At 39.4% G+C, this 18,701-nt stretch overlaps 1 protein-coding gene across 7 annotated transcripts; it reads right to left on the reverse strand.

Moving 5' to 3' along the window:
- Positions 1 to 296: 296 nt before the first annotated feature.
- Positions 297 to 18,273, reverse strand: Gek (serine/threonine-protein kinase gek). Of its 7 annotated transcripts, XM_071700454.1 has the most exons (27): positions 18,100 to 18,257; positions 16,758 to 16,950; positions 16,397 to 16,576; positions 16,005 to 16,276; positions 15,598 to 15,897; positions 15,331 to 15,474; positions 15,127 to 15,252; positions 14,842 to 15,050; positions 14,015 to 14,226; positions 12,932 to 13,935; positions 12,565 to 12,800; positions 12,319 to 12,425; positions 10,654 to 10,851; positions 9,708 to 9,871; positions 9,322 to 9,577; positions 8,802 to 9,088; positions 8,494 to 8,637; positions 8,150 to 8,285; positions 7,630 to 7,871; positions 7,347 to 7,527; positions 7,059 to 7,247; positions 6,744 to 6,929; positions 6,426 to 6,607; positions 6,136 to 6,234; positions 5,878 to 6,001; positions 5,554 to 5,711; positions 297 to 5,354 (listed from the first exon to the last, which is right to left on the reverse strand). In XM_071700454.1, exons 2-27 carry the CDS (start codon positions 16,882 to 16,884, stop codon positions 5,241 to 5,243), a joined length of 5,577 nt encoding a protein of 1,858 aa, XP_071556555.1. In that variant the 5' UTR covers positions 16,885 to 16,950; positions 18,100 to 18,257; the 3' UTR covers positions 297 to 5,240. The 7 variants fall into 7 exon arrangements, with proteins under 7 accessions (XP_071556555.1, XP_071556553.1, XP_071556548.1 ...); XM_071700452.1 differs by lacking the exon at positions 10,654 to 10,851 and having other exon boundaries at positions 18,178 to 18,273; XM_071700447.1 differs by lacking the exon at positions 10,654 to 10,851 and having other exon boundaries at positions 18,100 to 18,256.
- Positions 18,274 to 18,701: the final 428 nt, after the last annotated feature.

Consider the following 18,701-nt stretch of genomic DNA (forward strand, 5'->3'; position numbering starts at 1 on the left):
AATGTCGATTTTCTCACAAAATCTCATTTACAGCAAAGCAATAGATCGTTTCTCTGCACATTAATGACGCATTGTTTTTTAATTTCGATAACACGATATCTCTCTTCGCATATCCTGATATTTTCTACAGTTATCTGACGGATAAAAAATGCTTTTATATATTTTTTTTTAGTTGACGTTGAAGAAAGCAGCTTTATTTCGGAACTTTAAACCTTTATATTCTATTTCACTTTCAGACAAGTAAGAAGTAAAATAACATCAATGCTGCTGAAGGGGTTAGTCATGTACAACGGGTATGGGCTCTCCTTTACTTTTATTAATATAGCTGTTCTACACAGGAAAATTAACTCGTTTTCGAATGGATAAAATAAAAAATATATTGTACACGTTTCGCTACCCTCCTTCTGGTAGTCTCACACGCGAGAAAGAATATGACAAACGATATAAATACTACAAAATCTACAGAGACAGGGCGTTTCGGCGCCCCATAGCAAGATACTAGATACATAAAGTTTGGTCTCCTTTCTTCCTAATATAATAGCTCACACGCGATAATTTACAATAAAGTACAACTTTTATCCAAAGCGCAAATAATATTTCGCTCTATACGTCTTTAATAAATATTGCTAACGATACGCGTATATTGTTATAAATAACGTGTGTGTCTGTGTCTGTGTGTGTATTGTGTCGTGTGTATGCGCGAGAGAGGGATGGGAGGTGGGTCGTTAATCTAATTGTTTGCAAAGTGATAATATAATCTTACCGTTACACGCCGACAGAGATTAACAATTTAAAATGTCGCAACAGCGTTTCTTCGACCCTCTATAACCCAATTATTGTTGTATCATGAAATTTTGTTATTTTTCATAAAAGATGAGCGATCGATATTGCACATCGTTCTCGTTTAATTTCACTTTTCAGAAAAATTATCATCATTAAAAACCGATTGATGTTAGGAACGATCTGGGCGAGGGTGGAGAGTTGAAAACCGGAGGGACAAGGTTTTTTTTCGGTATTTGCAAAAATTTCTTTAGTTTTTCCAGCAGTCTAGTAAAATAGCGTTATTAAAATGTATTAAAAAAATCATTATTACTCGGAACAATTAAAACTGGGTTATACAGGGTTAAACGGCCGACTGCCCGCTTTATGTAAGAAAATGCTAGTCACATTCGTATATACGTAACACAGTCTGTATACACGTAATATATAATTTGTTGTCGCGCGCAGAATGCCGTATATCTCGATACTTGATTTAAAAAAAAAAAAGAACAATATACGCATCTAACGATATTCGCATTTTTACATATAATATAAAATGATGAACCGGATAATATCCTTCTAGTAGCCCCACGGAGAGTATGTCCGATATAAATAACGATATAGGCTCACAAATCATCAATCGGGGTCACTGGGAATATGTTTATATATATATATATATATATATATATAATATATATATCTTAAATAGATTCGAGAAGTAGACCGAAATCGAAGTTATTTACAAAGACGAAATCAATGCTATATACAGGAATGACAATTCCTTTCATGCGTGTGATGCATCGATTGCCGGATCTGGCCGAAAGTGACGACGCAACCAAAATACGAACAGTCGATGTCTCTCGTCTTAAAACCTTTAAGTAACAGTTAACGGAAGAATAGGCGGATCATTCGATTCTATCGATAAGTACAGCGCGACGTTCCCTCACATACAGCACAAAAAGTTGAAACAACGTTGCTGAGACGTTTTAACGTTGAATCTACGTTGATTCTTCTACACTGATTCTTTAGATGTCTACAACATCGAACAAATGATTAATCTTTTGAAATACAAATAAAGATATTTTATATGTATATTGTAAATTTGTATAAAGATATTTTTTATTTAACATATATATGTTGATAGTTATCTTAAATAAAAAAATATTTTTATACAAATTTAATATTTTACGAAATCTACATCGCACGTAAATTGAATAAATGACTGCGTTTAGTACAACATTTTGCAACTTTAGAAATTTTCTGAATTCAGATTGGATTCTTCTTTTAGATCTAGAGGAATGATCTAATCTGAGCTCAGAAAATCAACAGTTGTAAAAAAAACACGTTCTGCTAAACGCAATGTTAATCAATATTTAACAATTTAATTGTTTTTAATATTTGCCGGTTAATATATCATTACGGGATTTTTTAACACCGTAAAGATGTCGTATATATACAAATATAAGCAAGAAGGAAGCGTCAGAGGCTCACCACTAACCCGTTCGATCATCGAGCAATGTTTTCTGAATGTTGAATTACAACGTCTACAAGAACATTACGATTCAGCAGACAGACGTTTCTGCAATGTCTTTTCAATGTTGAATCTACATTTTGCAATGTTGATTCAACGTTTGTGTGCTGTACGGGGGCCCATTTCGTATGTATCCTTCTTTCAATTCTTGCGATTGCGGCCGACGCTAAACTTGTCATCTCACTTGCAGTTTCGCAAGTTTCGACGTTACGGCAAACGGCGCGTTACATAATAGCGGTACGATTCTCTTCACGCGTCTCGTAGCATCTGTCCATTTAGAATAAGGCTGCTCGAGTTTAGCCATCGATAGTAACTTGTATCTGTAATGTGTGTCTAGGAAGCAGATATATATCGGAGGATGTTTAAAGTACGATCGCGCGACGTCCTCTTAACTCGTATTCCTACTCAACGTGCTTGTGCATCACCCAACTTTTCAATTTCGATCGTTCTTGCTTTTCACAAGTCAAAAATTTGACTTAGAAAGAGAAAGGGGGTGGGGGAGAGACAGAGGAGAGAGAAATAGAGAGAGAGAGAGAGGGAGAGATATAGCAACGAACGTAAAATTACTATCAGCAGTTTGTTCGAGAGTCTCTTGATCGCTAGGTAATATTATACCGTACTTAAGCTACTGGCATAAAATCCTGAGACAGTTGTCCTCTTGTACCGAACTCTTGCGATTTTCTGCGGCTGTTTTCTTTTCTCTCCTCTTTTTAGTAAATGTACGTTGTAATTGTAACACCTCCTTTCTTATGTTTCAATTGTGTGCACGTACACAACGTCGTTTGCGTTAACAAAGCGCGTTTTAAAGTAATGAAAATTTCGATAATTCAAATCCCCTTGTTCCACCGCGTCCTCTTCGACAACAGCTATAAAACGTAGCTACAGTGTATGAAAAAAGAGAGAACCGACGGTAACCGACGTAGATTGTTAAATTACGAAGACGAGCAGTACAATCGTCGTTTGAAATAAATTAAGTTTCATTTGGTCATACCGCCTCGCGTACTGGCACTTTGCCCACTCGTTGTACGTACAAAAGTAACGAAAGCGCGTCGCAGTCTCGTAATGTACACGCTGTTTAAAACCTAATTCGCAATATATTAATTTACAAAATGGAGAAACTAACTTCCTCGAACGACCTGACAATATCCCTTCGTCGCCTTTCCCACTATATTTTGTTTCAGCGTTTATCCTTAAATTTCGATACATTGCACTTAAATGTATTTATGTACGTGTGATCTTTCATACGTCTAATAATTGCCACGGGGCTCTGTAATACGGTTTTTCATCCCCCTACTACCGACTAGCGTTTCTTCAAATGATCCGCGCTAAGATCCTGTTAGTCGATGATATTATGCCTTCGATCGTCGAAAAGACAATACTCTCTCGTTTCTACTTTCCAGTTGGGGTACACGCACTCGATATACACACGATACATATTTTCCGCCGCGTCGTGTTCGCGGACACGACGACATCGCGTATGCCTACAGCGCACACAGGTGTGAGTCCTCTTTCTTAACAGCTACTTATTATCAACGGGAGCTCGCGACACGATCGTTCTACTATTCACACAGTCGGATAATACCGTGCACATTACAGCGCGTTATGACGCGATAGAAAACGTTTAGTCGTTTTAAGGCATCGAATCGATTCGCGCTCCGTCTTAATTCGTCACCTCGTTAAACCGGGGATAGTCGCGCGGGGCGCGATTGATGCCGCTTACAAAAGCGATACATAAATATCTCTTCTCCGACTTTGTTTCTTGACTTGGTTTATCAAAAGGAAAAAATGAGAATGTGCCGGTGAGAAAGAGGAAAAAAAGAGAGAGAGAGAGCTATCATCCGTATATGCACGGTGAAAGGAAAGATCGAGGGAGACTCGTCTCGTAATGCTCGTGACACGTTATCACGACAGTCTCCATAAACGAGACTAACTACTAGCATTGTAAAAATCGCGCAGTTATTCCCGGTGTAACGTTAGTTTAAGTATACCTATACGTTCGCAGCTACTGCTCTCGTCTAAAGTCGAGGGTACGTACGATACATTAAATAGCTTAAAATTTTATTGCTAGTTAATTTGACTGAGATTCCAATTTTTTTTTCCTCGTTATATAAATTGCTCGAAATCATTCCCATACGAAGTAAAGAACGGACAACTAATCGAAAGAAATGGCTATGGCATCGCAAAGCGAGCTCAACGATACATCGTTTCTCTCGTCAAGTATAAAGTATTTACAATAATTTACCATCATATTATGATAATGGGTCTCTTCGTTAAGTGCGGTCATAAATTATTACATATAAACTCTTGAAAATCAGAAAATTACAGAAATGCACTAACGCATCTTTCCGCGAAGAAAATTCGCCGCAGTTTATGTTTATGTGTGCGTGCGCGCGCGCGCGCACACACACACATAAAAAAAATCACGCAGCGCGCCGGTGTATTATTACAAAGTCGTCAAAGCGCACGATTATGATACTCGTTTTAACTCATATAACGTTAAGTATGCATAATTATATTGCACGACGGTAAGGCAATACCGCGAAATAACTTTCCATTTCAAAGATCAAACAAACACGAGTACTGTGTGTCTGTAAAGTACATTACAAATATATGACTATATATGTTAGGCTCGAAAATCTAAAATTAAATTTCGATTTATCAAACAACGGAGAGGTCCGGATTGACAAGTTTGGATTCGATTGACAAGTCTACACGCGGTCAACAGCATGATTATCAAAATTCGCGTTCTTAACGGCGGGGAGGGGAAAAGATAGACGGAGAGTTGAAGATGTATAGTAAAAATATAAGAGCTTAACATATATACATACATATAGGGACGCGAACAGGTATACATATGCGTATGTATATACCGAATTGATCGTTTCTCTTAAATACGTACTAGATACATACCGTTTACCTAAATCCACTCGCGTTTAAGTGTTAAATACATTTACGAATCGTACGATGACGATCCATGATCGTGGGCGGGACTCGGTGGCGTTGATGGATTTGAGCTATTGTTCGAAGCTATCGAGTGCCTAGGACTGCCACCGGATGGATGTTCCTAGGTAAAAAAAAAAGAAATATATATTTTTTTGTGTGGGCACATGCACATACATTTTATAAAACTGCATAACGTGTAATCTATTTTTAAAAGTCGTACAAGTATGTAGATAAATTCAATAGGCAAGTTGAGTCCCCTTGTGTTGCAATCAATCATAACGTACAAAAGTAACATGCTTGTAGTAAAGGTAATAAATTACCTTGTTATGTAAAGATGCGATACTGCCGAGAGAAATCGGGGTGTGTGAACGCAAATGTACCGATTCGGAATCAATTTGGTCCACCGGAGTGCGGGGTAAGGAAGGAGGTGTGGCAGTTGGTCGTGGTGGCGCGGGACCTCTTCGTGATGTTGTCGAGCCTACATACACATTTCATCTGATTAACCGCGGTAAAAATGCGGTGGAGATTGAAAGTTGCGTTTTTTCACGCATACAATTTCGTTCGTAACATTAGAAATACATGAGAAAAAAATGAGTTTCTCAACGTGTGTCACATATGCCTCGCGATACACCGCATCAATTTACCGTTGTGCGGTGAATATCCAGAGTTTCTCGACATATGCGAGCTCAGACGACGTGCGTCGGAAGGGGGATGCCTAGGAGGCAGTGGTGCCGGCTTGTTGGGTGTTTGTAGCGTAGCATCATATAACTGCAAAGAGGCGGTCAAGTGTGTGAAAAAGACGATCGATACGTATTTCCTTGCCTCGTTTGAATTGGACTTGTGAGAGAAAATTATTGCAGATTCATTCGTCCATCGAAAAACAAACGGCTCGCATTACTTACTCTTTGCTGGCTACTATGAAGATGAGAACTACTATGATGACTCGTATGCTGTTGATCAGCAGTTTCCAATGTCGTGGGCAAATCTAATAAACGTTGTATCTATAATAATAAAAAAATATATACTTAAAATATGCTTGCGCAAATGTACATGAACACAACACTGGGATTAGCAAATGCCAAAACGACCCAGTTATCTTCTAGAACCTCTCTAACTCGTCTATGTATCTGCGATATAACGTACGCTAATAGTTATCGCTCAGAATCTTTTAGATTTTCAACTTTTTACGCACCTGTATCCCATTTCCTGGACCCATGTGACTAATATGATTGAAATTTGTCGGTGCAGAAATCATTTTCGAACGTCTGTCTGTAGGACGCGCGGCTCTGTTGCCTTCTCGCAGTGAAAATCTTCGTCGTGGCCTTGTAATTTGTCTACCGCTCGCATCCATCGTCATTAGATTTAATAGTTCTCCTAAAGGAACGTGTTTAACGTTATTAAACGATAGCCAATTAACTCAACAGCGCAAACGAGATAACAGATAATGTAGCAAGAGTTAAAAAGTGTATTCTTCATCTATATTCTTCTTAGATGCAAAAAACACACTTACGCTGATGTAAATTGCTGAGATAAATAACATATGGCATGTCATTTATCACGCAAGACGTAAGAGAGCCTGAAATATTCAACGGTCGGGCTCGTTTCACGTTAAGCGTTTGTAACCAGTCTCCGGATGTACAGTCAAACACGTCGATATGAGTCTCGCTATACACTAAAAGATATCCCTCGCAATAGCCTAAAATTTGAAATAAACAAAATTCGTAAATGAGAATGATACAAGAGATTCTAAAGATACTAAAGCGTTCCGACGGTCGACGAGAGTCGTACGATCGGTTAGACATGACGTCGCGATGTTCATACTTACTAACTGCCGTAGGAACTGCAGGATACATTATCTCTCGATCTCGACTCTTTCTTCCCTGACTATCAACGTACACCGCTAACGTATGGAAGACTAATAAGAATTCACCGCGTGCCAACTCGATGCAACGTAACGCATCCACAGCACTGTAGGTGAGGAAACCCAAAAGCGTATTCTCAGCGTGGACCAAAGCTGGAGCAAGAATAATAAGTCTCAATTACGATTGCTGATTGCGATATAACGGGACCGGGAGACAATACCGGGGACATATTTGTCTTATATTATACTTACAAATAGGATGATGATCTCCTAAAATGCTGTAAATGGAAAAACCAGACGGATAACCGACGCACAAGCGACCCTCGGAGAGAACTTGTAAGGTTTGTGCGTGACACGGTAACATTAATTCGCGTATACGTTTATGCCTCGTTTTCGTACGTGTTATTTCATAGATGATAATTTGCGATGCGTTCTAAAAAAAAAGACACGTTACATACGTTGAAACGTGCGTATTATGTGTATGTTACGTTACTATGTTTATTGTACATAACATTTACTAATCGTGTGTCCTTACCTGTTTCTTTATTGCAACGCATAAGCAATAATTAAGCGGATTACGACGCACTACTCCAGTCGTTAACGTGATACATCCTTTAGTTTCTGCTACTTTAATCCACTCGACTTCGTCTCCATCCAAGGCACGTACTGGAACCAGCCGTACATGACGTTGTTTTCCGCTCAATACCACAATCAATTGCTCCTCAGTAACATATTCAAGAAGATATATCTTTTTTCCTTCCCCGACTCTTGCAATTTCTGTAATTTATTAAAATTTACGCTCAAATATATATATCAAATATAATTGCTTACTTAAATGTATTCTCCGTGTAAACGAGTAAGCTTTTTGCATTTTTAAAGATCTACTTAAGGGGGTATTCGTTCGAAAGTAGGTCTGAAAAGTAGGTTGCAAATTTTTGGGATTTTTTTTTTCATAAACGAAAAAACCTGGAAACTCGGAATCTTGCATATGTATTTGTTACTATTTTATTATTATTTCTATCACGTTTAAGAATTGTCTCGGTTTGATGACTCACCACTACGATCTAAATCTAAGCAGAAGAGACCTTCCTCTGTACCAATGACTAGACGATCCGGATCAATAATCGCTCCTGACATGACATTTTTAATGAACGCTAAGGTATTATCCAACAGTTCTCTCGCTCTAAAAATCTACGACAAAAAATGACAATTATATTAATGTAGCGTTAACGTTTTGATAGCATAATTAACGTTTACACTCGTAAAAAATGGCATTTACAGCGTTTTCTGGTGATAATAATTAAAAATATAAAAAAGAGAGATGTAAATGGAAATAGAAAGATAATGACAAAGAAGAAAGAATACATCGTTATAATATTTTCAATTATTAACTACATACCGTTGTGTTTGGAAGATTGTTTCTCTTTAAAATTCTATGAAGCTCACTTAAGGCTACCACCCATTTTGTTTTTTCGCTCTCCGTATCCGCCAACATTAACGTATGATTTCTCAATCCAGGAGGCTCCAATAGCGACGTAGTTATCTGAATAAAAAGGAAGACAATTTATGCCAAGCAAAAAATAAAATATATATAGTTATTATCACTCAAAACATGAAATTTCCAAGATCTAATTGATTCTTGACGAGTAAGGTAAAGGAAGAGTCTACTGTAGTCGGACGATTAAAATTTGACAGTTGAAACATTACCCTAAATATACACGGAATGTCCTTCTTTGTAGCGTGTATCACGTCAGAATCGCGAACGGAGCTGACGCTGAATTCTTCATCTCGCATATCAAGAACTTGCGAAACATACACAGACGGCAAAGCGTTGCGATCCGGTGAAATGTCGTAAAGAAATAATTTGAAGTCGCAAACTACGACGAATTGACGCACCCAACCCTTCTTGACACCACCCATTTTTGGCACTTTGACATATCCTTCGTACGCAGTACCTATCCCACGTGTAGGATCGATCCCCAGTGGTCGTTTCGCTGAAACAAGCACATCACGAACATTATGTGACAAGAAACTACGACACACGTCACAAAGATATGGAGACACGGTATAAGAGTATAATACATAAATCTTTACTCGCTAGAAAGGCGAATTCACGTGTCAATTATGTCTAAAGTCATCGGTTCTTTTTTCCAAATATTGAATAAAACTAGATCTTTTAAATGAATCTGCTCGAATGGGTTGGTTGCTTTTGATTTGGATTACTTACTTTGATCATGGGGCACAGGGCACATTGGAGGTACTTTGTCGCAACAAGGCATATGGCAGGCGAAGCCACACACTTCGCACACGACTCCTTGCCTCGTTAAACCGACCATCAGAGACGTGCAGTGATTACACTTTGTAGGCGCTGAAAACGTCCGTACGAGAAATTGGTGTGATTTAGGCTTTGGTTGCAAATTGGCTTGACCGTGAGTGGCCGAGGACTTGTTCAAAAGTTCGTGGGATAATGGCGAAGTTGGATCCTGGAAAAAGAAAATAAGAAAAATGAAGAAAGATAAAGTAAAATTGAGTGATATATGTTTATCTCATATAATACCGTGAAATATTTCCATACTATTACTGTATAAAATATACACGTGCTAAGATACTTACGATACTAAGCTCGGACAGATTACTTTTGCTGCTCGTGATACTAGGCGCACGATTGTCCTCGATGTCACCTTCCACACTGTCGACGCTTCCATGACGCGTGCTGCTTGTCGTTTCTTTGAGAAAGTGCTCGAGATATGACATCTGTGACGTGGGACGTTCTAGAACTAATGAGAGACAGATCGGATGAGTAACGTGCCAATGATAATGAAAGTTTACGAATGTTTGCCGATATACGTAAAATATTTGCGAACATGGGAAAAATAACACCATCGTCCTAGCGCTAGGGTTTCAGCGACATGTAATATCTTACCTGAAAATACGGTAAATCTCTTAGCACACTTGTACATTTGTAAAGTATACATGCTTTAAAGATTACTTAAAAAGAAAAAAAAGGTAAAATTGCGTGCGTGTTTCCCTGATGTCTTTGTGTCAGAGATATATGTAAGGAATATTACGCAAAAATACGGCACATTTTACACACTCTCCGTTATGGCAAATGTAACTACTGCAAGATGGAATTGCGCTAGAAAAGGTAGCTTTGAAATGTTACAAGTTTCAACTGGTTTTTACTGGCACGTAAAGCGAAACAATTCACACAACGCGCATATCTGTTAAACCATTGATTTAAAAAAACGACCGATCGAATAAGGATTATTAAAGCTAACTGTATCGTCAAAAAAAAAAAAAAAATACATTTACAAAATCTATTAACTATTAATATATTGCAACTCAAACTAGGGTGATATCGGACGTCACACACCAACGTCTGCTCGTTATTAGCTTCAAAGGCGATGCAGTGCTATGTTTTACTCCTATCAAATTTGTTTCCCAAGAAACCGCGGTATAAGAAATGGACTAATAAATAAAAAAGGAAATAAACCATAGCGCTGCAGTGTACAATTAGCGGTAAAATATCCAATCCAAAGTCGCTGGCCACATCATTTACCGGGCGGCGATACGATGGCGACGGCATTCTGACTGACGAACGTGTTGACTGGAACGAATCTAGTTAATAAGCGACAAGTCGTGATGCGGGGGGCACGCATTACTGGTAGGGGTGACGACGGCTGATGTACGATGATACGTTGGGGTTTGGTGCTAACGACGTTTGGAGATTTGCTTGTTGTATCGCTGGACGAGACAGCTGTCACAAATATAGTTTGAAGATGAGCAACAAGAGGCCCCACACGCAGCTCGTTACGCCAATAAACAGAGGCACTTTGTAGTCTAGAAAATCAGAATCGCATACCGTACTGGAGAATCGAGTTACTATGCTACATAGATCCCAGTAATAACGATCTCTATAAATTCGTACTTTGTACATTGATATGTATGAAACAAATTTTAATGCACTCGACGTGTCAAACGATTAAATCTTCCTCGCGCTTTCTAGAAAAAGAAGCATATTTTCCCCAGTCTCGAGAGATTCAAACGCACTATGCACACCGATAAATTAGATTATCGCATGTAAATAACGACCGGTGAAGGTACAGATCTCAATAATGTCCTTTAGATATGTTATATGTGACAACAAAATACGTATAATTAACTTATCTTTTCATAACATTGAGATTTCTTCCACTGGTACTGGCTACACCTTTCCATTTTATGCGCAATAAGAATGGAAATGGAATCGAGATACTTTAACTCAGACTGAAGCTATAATTGTGTCCAAAGATAAATGCAGATAAAATTTGGACGAGAAAAGTAAAAGAAGTAAACACGCCGTATATAAACAAAGTATTGCAGAATTGACGGGACAAAATCTTAAAGAAACTATCGAGAATGATCACAATCTTATCCACGATCTTACGAATAGAGAAATAAAAGTGATTATTGAGAGAAGGTATCATCGATGTTACATCATCGTTTCTCGATAATTGTATGCATAATGTGTTCATAGCACCTTCATCGCGTTACCCGAACTAGACCGTACAAAATTGTACAAAGAGATTATTGTGCCAGATACTTTGCGACGCATTACTTTCATCTCGGTAATAGAATAAAGTTTTTTAAACTATAAAAATCATTCTCTAGGAGATTGCACATACGTAACATTTTAAATTCCATCTCATTTTGAACGTTCATTGATTGAAAATTCTTTTCCAGTATACGTTTAACGATTCTCTTCATTCGTCCGCAATTAAAAATATTTCTTCAAACATTACAGCATAAGTATAATCGTAACCTGACAAGTGAATAATATTGCATATAAAAAAAAGAAAAAAAAACAAAAATTTATATTAATATGTAATATTGCCACAAAACTACACTGGTTTGAAGATACGCATGCAAAAGCTGTCACCGAAAGTGCAAGTATAATTGTAAAGGAATTTCAATAAGATTAGAATAGTCCCAGTAAAATATTCGGTGTGTGTGTGTGTGTGTGTGTATGCATGCGCGCGCGCACGTCGTAACTACTTTATAGTACAGACTAGAATTTAAGAGATTCTCAACACTTGTATAGAGATCAACACATCTACCAAATATGTATACACATGTACAGCTGCGACTTGCAGAACAAATGTAGACGCAATATTTCCATAGCGATATAACAAACGGACTTTTGTGCATTTCTCGCTTTCCACATTGTCAATTGAAGTGTACTTACAGCCATCCCCGGTATCGAGACGCGCTTGCAGCTCTTTTACTTGCATATCTTTCCGCTTCAATTCGTGCGACATGGTATCCAATCGCTGCTTAAAATCTCTCAATTCCCTGTAAAAAAAAAAAAAAAAAAAATAGATAAGAAAGATAAGAAAAGGTATTCGATCTGTTATCGTTTCTCGTTTACAACATATTTTTGTTCGCAATTATTTTTGTTTTTCTTTGTCAATTCTTTATCAATGAAAATTACTTTTGTGCGGCTATCAAATCCGAGCGAGTCTTGGTGAGCTCCTCCGAAATTGCTTGTTTCGCTTGTATTTCACTTTGCAAGGAGCTCTGCAAATTCAACAGTTCCATCTTATCGAGCTTCTGCGACCGACGATTTCGCCAATTTTTATCCGCCATCGTGGTTCCACTTCCAACGCCGCTAACTCCGCCGGAGTGTTTCAAGAATTCCAATTCTTCCGTCATTTTTGTAGCCAAGGCCTATAATCAGAATAAATAATCATTTCTCTTCTTTGCGAATAGGCTAACAGAAATTTCCCTCGATCTATATGTACAGACAGATAATAATAATGATAGATATTCAAGGATGAACAATTGAAATGCAAATCTACCTGCAAATATCCACGAGCATCTTTTTCATCCGATACCCACTGAATAATTTCGGTAATCTGAGCTTCCCACTGCGCAATAGCTTCTTTCTTGTTCCTCAACTCCTCATATTCGTCCTCCAACTGCCTTCTCTCACCTTGTAATCTATTAACGCTGTCGGTAAGGGCACCGAGCTCCAACACGAGCTTCTTATTTTCTTCAACCAGCATAATCTTTTCCCTATCGTGACGTCTATTCAACTCGTTTATGGTTTCTTCGCTGTCGGTGATATTTTCCAATCTCGCAGCATCCAATTTCTCTTTGGTGAGTTGCACCTCCCTCTCTAACAGCTCTCTTCTAGCGTCCGCTTCGTGCAACTGTTCTTGCAGACTTCGAATATCGAGATTAAACCTGCCTTGCTGTTGAGTCAAGTTTTCGTTATACTGAACCTCAAGCTTTTCAACTTCCGCCTTTAACCTGTTAATTTCCTGAGTGGCCAACGCGTGATTCGCGCTGGCGTCGTTTCCAATAGAACGTTGTCTGATCTTCTCTGTCTCCTCTTGCATTTGCTTGCAATATTCCTCGCTGCGCTCCCTCAATTTCCTTTCCTTGCTAGTCTCCGCCATCGCTTCGTCGATTCTATTCTCCAGCTCTCTACGCAGTTTCTCAGCTTTCCGAATATCGTGGCGTAAAGTATCGACCTTCTGCATCGCGACTTCCAACTCTTCCTCCTTGTCTCGAACCTGTCTCGATAGCTTTTGCTTCTGTTGCCGCAGTTCGGATAATTTATCCGACACTTCCGTATATTCCGCCATCGCGAGCTTACGTTGCGTGAGCGCGTCCTTCAACTCTTTGTCCTGAAGCTTCAATTTCTCCTGCGCGTCCAACTTGTCCTTGATGGCATCTTCCTTCTCCGAACGTAGACATCGAACTAGCTTCTCAAGTTCCCGGAATTTCGTCATGTCACCATTATCCAAAGTTCGTAATTCGCGTGGAACATCCATAGATTTCAACTGCGACTCCAACTCTGTACAAAACAAGCAGATCTCAATGCTGTGAAACACATGAACAGACGGATTACGACAAATTTAAGCTTATAAGTTTACCACAATTGCGTTTCGTAAGCGTATTTATTTCATCTTGAAGTTTCCTGGTCGCATTATTAGAATCTGGCGAGATACCAGGCGAAGTGTGACTTATCGATTGATTTTTCATATCGTCGATAGTTTGCATCAATCGTGCGTTTTCTTCCTCGAGTATCTGTATACGTTTGTCTGTCTGAGATAGGGGGGAAATACAACCCAGATCCGATATGCAACTGTAATGTTAAAAACCGAAGTGGTAGATAAATATATATTACTGATAAAGGTCGGTTCGACATATAGCAACAATCTGTCCGCGACAATCGACTTGATTCGCCCATTACTTTGCATCATGAATACGAGCAATTTCGTTCAATGAACGAAAGCATAACGAAGGCCCTCGCAACGTGAGTGGCGTCACTAATCAATCGAAGATATTATCGCTACAGCAAAGGCCAAGCTCTCATCTACTTGAATCAAATCGATTTTACATTATTGTTCGCATCAAAAAACTATTTCCAGCCCTGAATCCGGTTAGCTAGCGAAATTAGCGCAATACAAACGACATAAAAGGCATGGAAAAGCTAATATTTCTTTTTCTACGTAAGAGATATGCGATTTGTTGTGAAAACTTCAACGAAACAGATTCAATCAGATACATACAAGTGCATTTCTCGCCGTATTATATCCGCTTTACTTATTAATATTAATTATTACTTGGATCATATGATTGTTGCTTCTATAAGTCGTCTTCGTGTATCGCGAAAATTCAAAGAAATAACGGAGCGTTAACACTCGCGCGTGTATATGTACAGCGTAAATATAACAGAAAGAAAAGATACGTTTCGTACCTTCCTTGCGTGAAACTAAAACCAACAAATGGCAAATGAAGCGCGGAAAAGGCAGAATTCGCGGCTGGTGGAACGGCGTCGGAAGTGCGGACATCGGTATCATCAACGTCAAAGTTGGACGTGTCACTGGGTGACGAAACTTCAGGAATGTATGGCGCAGTGCTGTCTCTGAGCGTATCCCAATCGACTCCCTCGAACCAAGGATGTTTCTGCAAAAATTTAAAAGACAAAACATGGATTAGAGCGTAAAATAGCGTCGCCATAAATTATCGTAACGAAAATTACCTTGAAGTCTTCAATTCCGTTTTGGCCTAATCTAAATTCAGAGCTGCAAATCAATTTCCGCATCAGATCTTTGGCTTCTTCAGAAACGTCGTACATAGTGTCCGTAGGAGGAAAATCAAAACAATTCTGTGAAAAGGGAATGTTAACGTTATACCAATAAGCAAACAATGTGCCTTCGAATCTACAAAAATTCAGAGGTATTACCTTGTGATTCATAATTTTTCCATAAGTCTCGACTAGAGATTCCGCATAGAAAGGTGTTTCGCCATAGAGCATCTCGTACATACATACTCCAAGAGACCACCAATCGCATTCAGGACCATATTGTCCCTGACCATCTTCCATCGCCTAAACAAGTAACGACATAAGGCAATACAGATACGATAAAATCACGCGACATCACGTATACGCGAACGATAGAGGAGAAATATGTAACGTAACATGTATCACGAACAGTAATAGAATACATACCCTCAATATTTCTGGTGAAATATAATCCGGGGTACCAACAGCGACGTTACTTTGCACCGTACCATCCTCGAACAGTCGTAAACACGAGCCAAAGTCAGCTAATCTGATATGACCATTCGCGTCCAGTAAAACATTGTCGGGCTTAATGTCACGATGCACATAGCGTAAGTCATGTATAGAACCTATAGCTAGCACCATCTCCGCTATGTAGAATCGAGCCATATCCTCGGGTAGACGATCCTCGAATTTGCTCAGTAACGTCAATAAATCTCCTCCGCAATAATAATCCATGACCAAATACTGCGAAAACGGAATGTAAAAAAGCAATAGTCGGACAATCGTCACGATCAGTCGAGAGATCAAAGATTTTTTTTTTCGTCTAGTATATAATGCAAGGCGAGATTTACCAAGTTATTGTCGTCTTGAAAGGCATAATGCAGATTCGTGATCCATCTGCGATCACCGTACACTAATACGTCCCTTTCTTCTCTAAAGCACGCGGTTTCAGCACGTTTCAACATCTCCCATTTGTTCAAAATCTTCATGGCGAACACCTTGTCCGAGCCGCGCATTCTTACGACACATACTTCCCCGAAAGCACCTCTCCCAATGACCTTGACGATCTCAAAGTCCTCCCGTGTCAACTGCAAACTCTTGATGCACGAAGCTATCGGTTTCACTGCAGAAAAGAAAAAATCAACGATGTAAGTGACGTGCGTGCGACAACCGTGTACGCTCAAGGTTTAAGAATCAAGATGATAAAGTTATCATCTCACCAGAGACGACGCTAATCGCTTACCAAACTCAATAAAGTCAGAAACAGTCTTTTCACGACGTAACGAAGAATTGCAGCATTCGTCGTAGAGCACGAGCAAAACGTCGATAAGCGTCTCAAGCGAAACGAAATGACCCGCTCGTCCACCTTGGGCCGAACCACCGATGAACAGCCCTTCGAGTTGGTGTAATTTTCCTCCTATGCCTAAAACAGTACGGCACATCCTTAAACTGAGTATATGAATCAATAAATAACGAAACGTACGTAAAAATAAATAAACGCGAGTGTCCGTATGAGCATGTGCATGCATGTACCATATCGCAAAATGTGACGATCTTTTTTAAAATTGTATCTCGCGCGATATATTAACATGTTGGGTCATTACCATTGTTGGGAAGTCCTTTCGACATAATGTCGGGAGGAAGATGGCCATAAAGATACCGCGACGAGTCCGACATGTCGCCTTGTCGACGGGGCTGCTTTTTACAATCTACGGTTGATGACATTTCCATTGTCGTTACTCGCCTTTACCTCCTTATACCACATTGTTACGTTTCGATAGAACTTCTGTAATAATCCTGTAATAATACAAACAATTTTTTCAACAATTCTTATATATTAGCGATATAACACTATCATGTATACAAATGAAACAACTTGTCCATAACTAGTAACTCTTTTACAGAAGATATAAGAATGTATTCTAATTACAACAATCTTTCACGTTTCTCCTCACGAAATAAATGCAAAGTAATTCAATTTCTCATCCATACAGTTGTGTTCGATTTTGTTCGAAAAGATTATGAAGAAAGAAGAAAAGAAGGAAAGGAGTAAAATCAATAGATAATTAAAGCTAAAGATTGAACAAAAAATATAAGAGAAATTTGGAAGTGAAAAAATAGAAATAAGTAACTGGAGATGACAAAATGTACTGAAAGAGTGGATAATATAAAAGTATAAACACTTTCGTTTTTTCACAAGGATATCCCTATCATTTGAAAGCTTTATTTACAATTCTATTTCGATAATATCAAATTTCTGGAGAAAATAAGGCTTTAAAAAAAGTTCTTTTCGTCGACACGCAAAGGAATGTACGGGACAACGGAGATTTCTCTTCTCGTCCTTGTCGTCCTTTCCACCGCTGTACCCACGGGATCTATCGACACACGCAAACGCGCCAGCGGCCACGGAACACTCCAGTTTCGCTCCTCTCGCACTCTCGGGGATCGCCTCTCGCGCCGGGGATCATTCACGTCGAGAAATTACGTAACCGCTATAAAGATAGCCGAAATATTCGGCGAAAGCGTGCAACAGGAGAAACGCGTCTAAATAAAAAAAAGCGCGCGGGGGGTAAAAATAGTGCGCCGCAGAGAGAGGTAGGCGGTAGGCGGTTCGCGAACGGAATCTGCGGAGTAGTGCGGAGTACGAGACGAGATCGGCGCGGCGAGGCGGACGTTCCGCGCGCGCCGAACGTCGTGCGTCGTCTCCGAGGAGGATCGAGCGTGGCTCGATCCGCGACGATCTCGTCCCAGATCTCGCGGGGAGGGTTTTATAACCTCGTCGCGACACCACCGCACCACTGCCATTCGCGAACGGACTCGCGTGACGTAAAGTCCGCCCCGTCCTCGCGGCGGCGAGGCGGTCCCGTAGATGCGAGAGAGGCGCGATCACACACCCGCCTCGCCGATTCCGCGCGGCCGTCGGCGATGGTTGGGCAAGGGTGGTACCTGGGCCGAAACGACGCGCCCCGTTCCCGATCTCTTTCCTCAATCGTTTATCACGCGCACCATTTGGTTATCACAAACCATCTTGCACGGCCATCTCCGAGTGTCCGAACACCAACAATTCGATTGACCCCCTAGCAGGGCCCCCACGGAAAAAATATGGCAGGCACTACGTCATTGAACGGAACGAGGATAATCGAGACGTAGAGCGGTGACGCTGTTGGATATATCGACGCCGGGCGAATCGAGATTTCAGGTCGCGCGGGTCGATAACTTATCGCGAATTCAGTTTCACGCGCTTGTTTATGTATTTTTAATAAACATTATTATTAATCTTCTTTTAACAAAGATGTAATTTTACATATGCAATTTTAACTGTTTTACAAACAATGAAATTCTTATTTTATTATTATTTATTTTTATACTTGTGTATATATACATATAATAGTATATTAAATTAAATTTGTTTTTTTAATAAACTCCGTGGATTGCGAAGTCAGTTGGATGCACTTTATTTATTTCATTAATGTGTTTATATTTATGTTTATAGTAATACATTTATATTCTTTTAACGATACAATTTTAATACTGTTTTACAAACAGTT

The sequence above is a fragment of the Temnothorax nylanderi genome, unplaced genomic scaffold, assembly GCF_030848795.1.
Source record: "Temnothorax nylanderi isolate EJ_2023f unplaced genomic scaffold, tnyl_v1.0 TNYL_tig0022_pilon, whole genome shotgun sequence".
NCBI classification, from domain to species: Eukaryota; Metazoa; Arthropoda; class Insecta; order Hymenoptera; family Formicidae; genus Temnothorax; species Temnothorax nylanderi.

Excerpts from the sequence above, each read along its gene's own strand:
- Gek (XM_071700454.1), bottom strand. The coding sequence starts at position 16,884 with ATGGAAATGTCATCAACCGTAGATTGTAAAAAGCAGCCCCGTCGACAA. Across the intron at positions 14,227-14,841 it reads TTTAGTTTCACGCAAGGAAG|TTGCATATCGGATCTGGGTT; the intron begins GTACGAAACGTA and ends TTAACATTACAG. Across the intron at positions 5,355-5,553 it reads TCGCATCTTTACATAACAAG|GAACATCCATCCGGTGGCAG; the intron begins GTAATTTATTAC and ends TTTTTTACCTAG.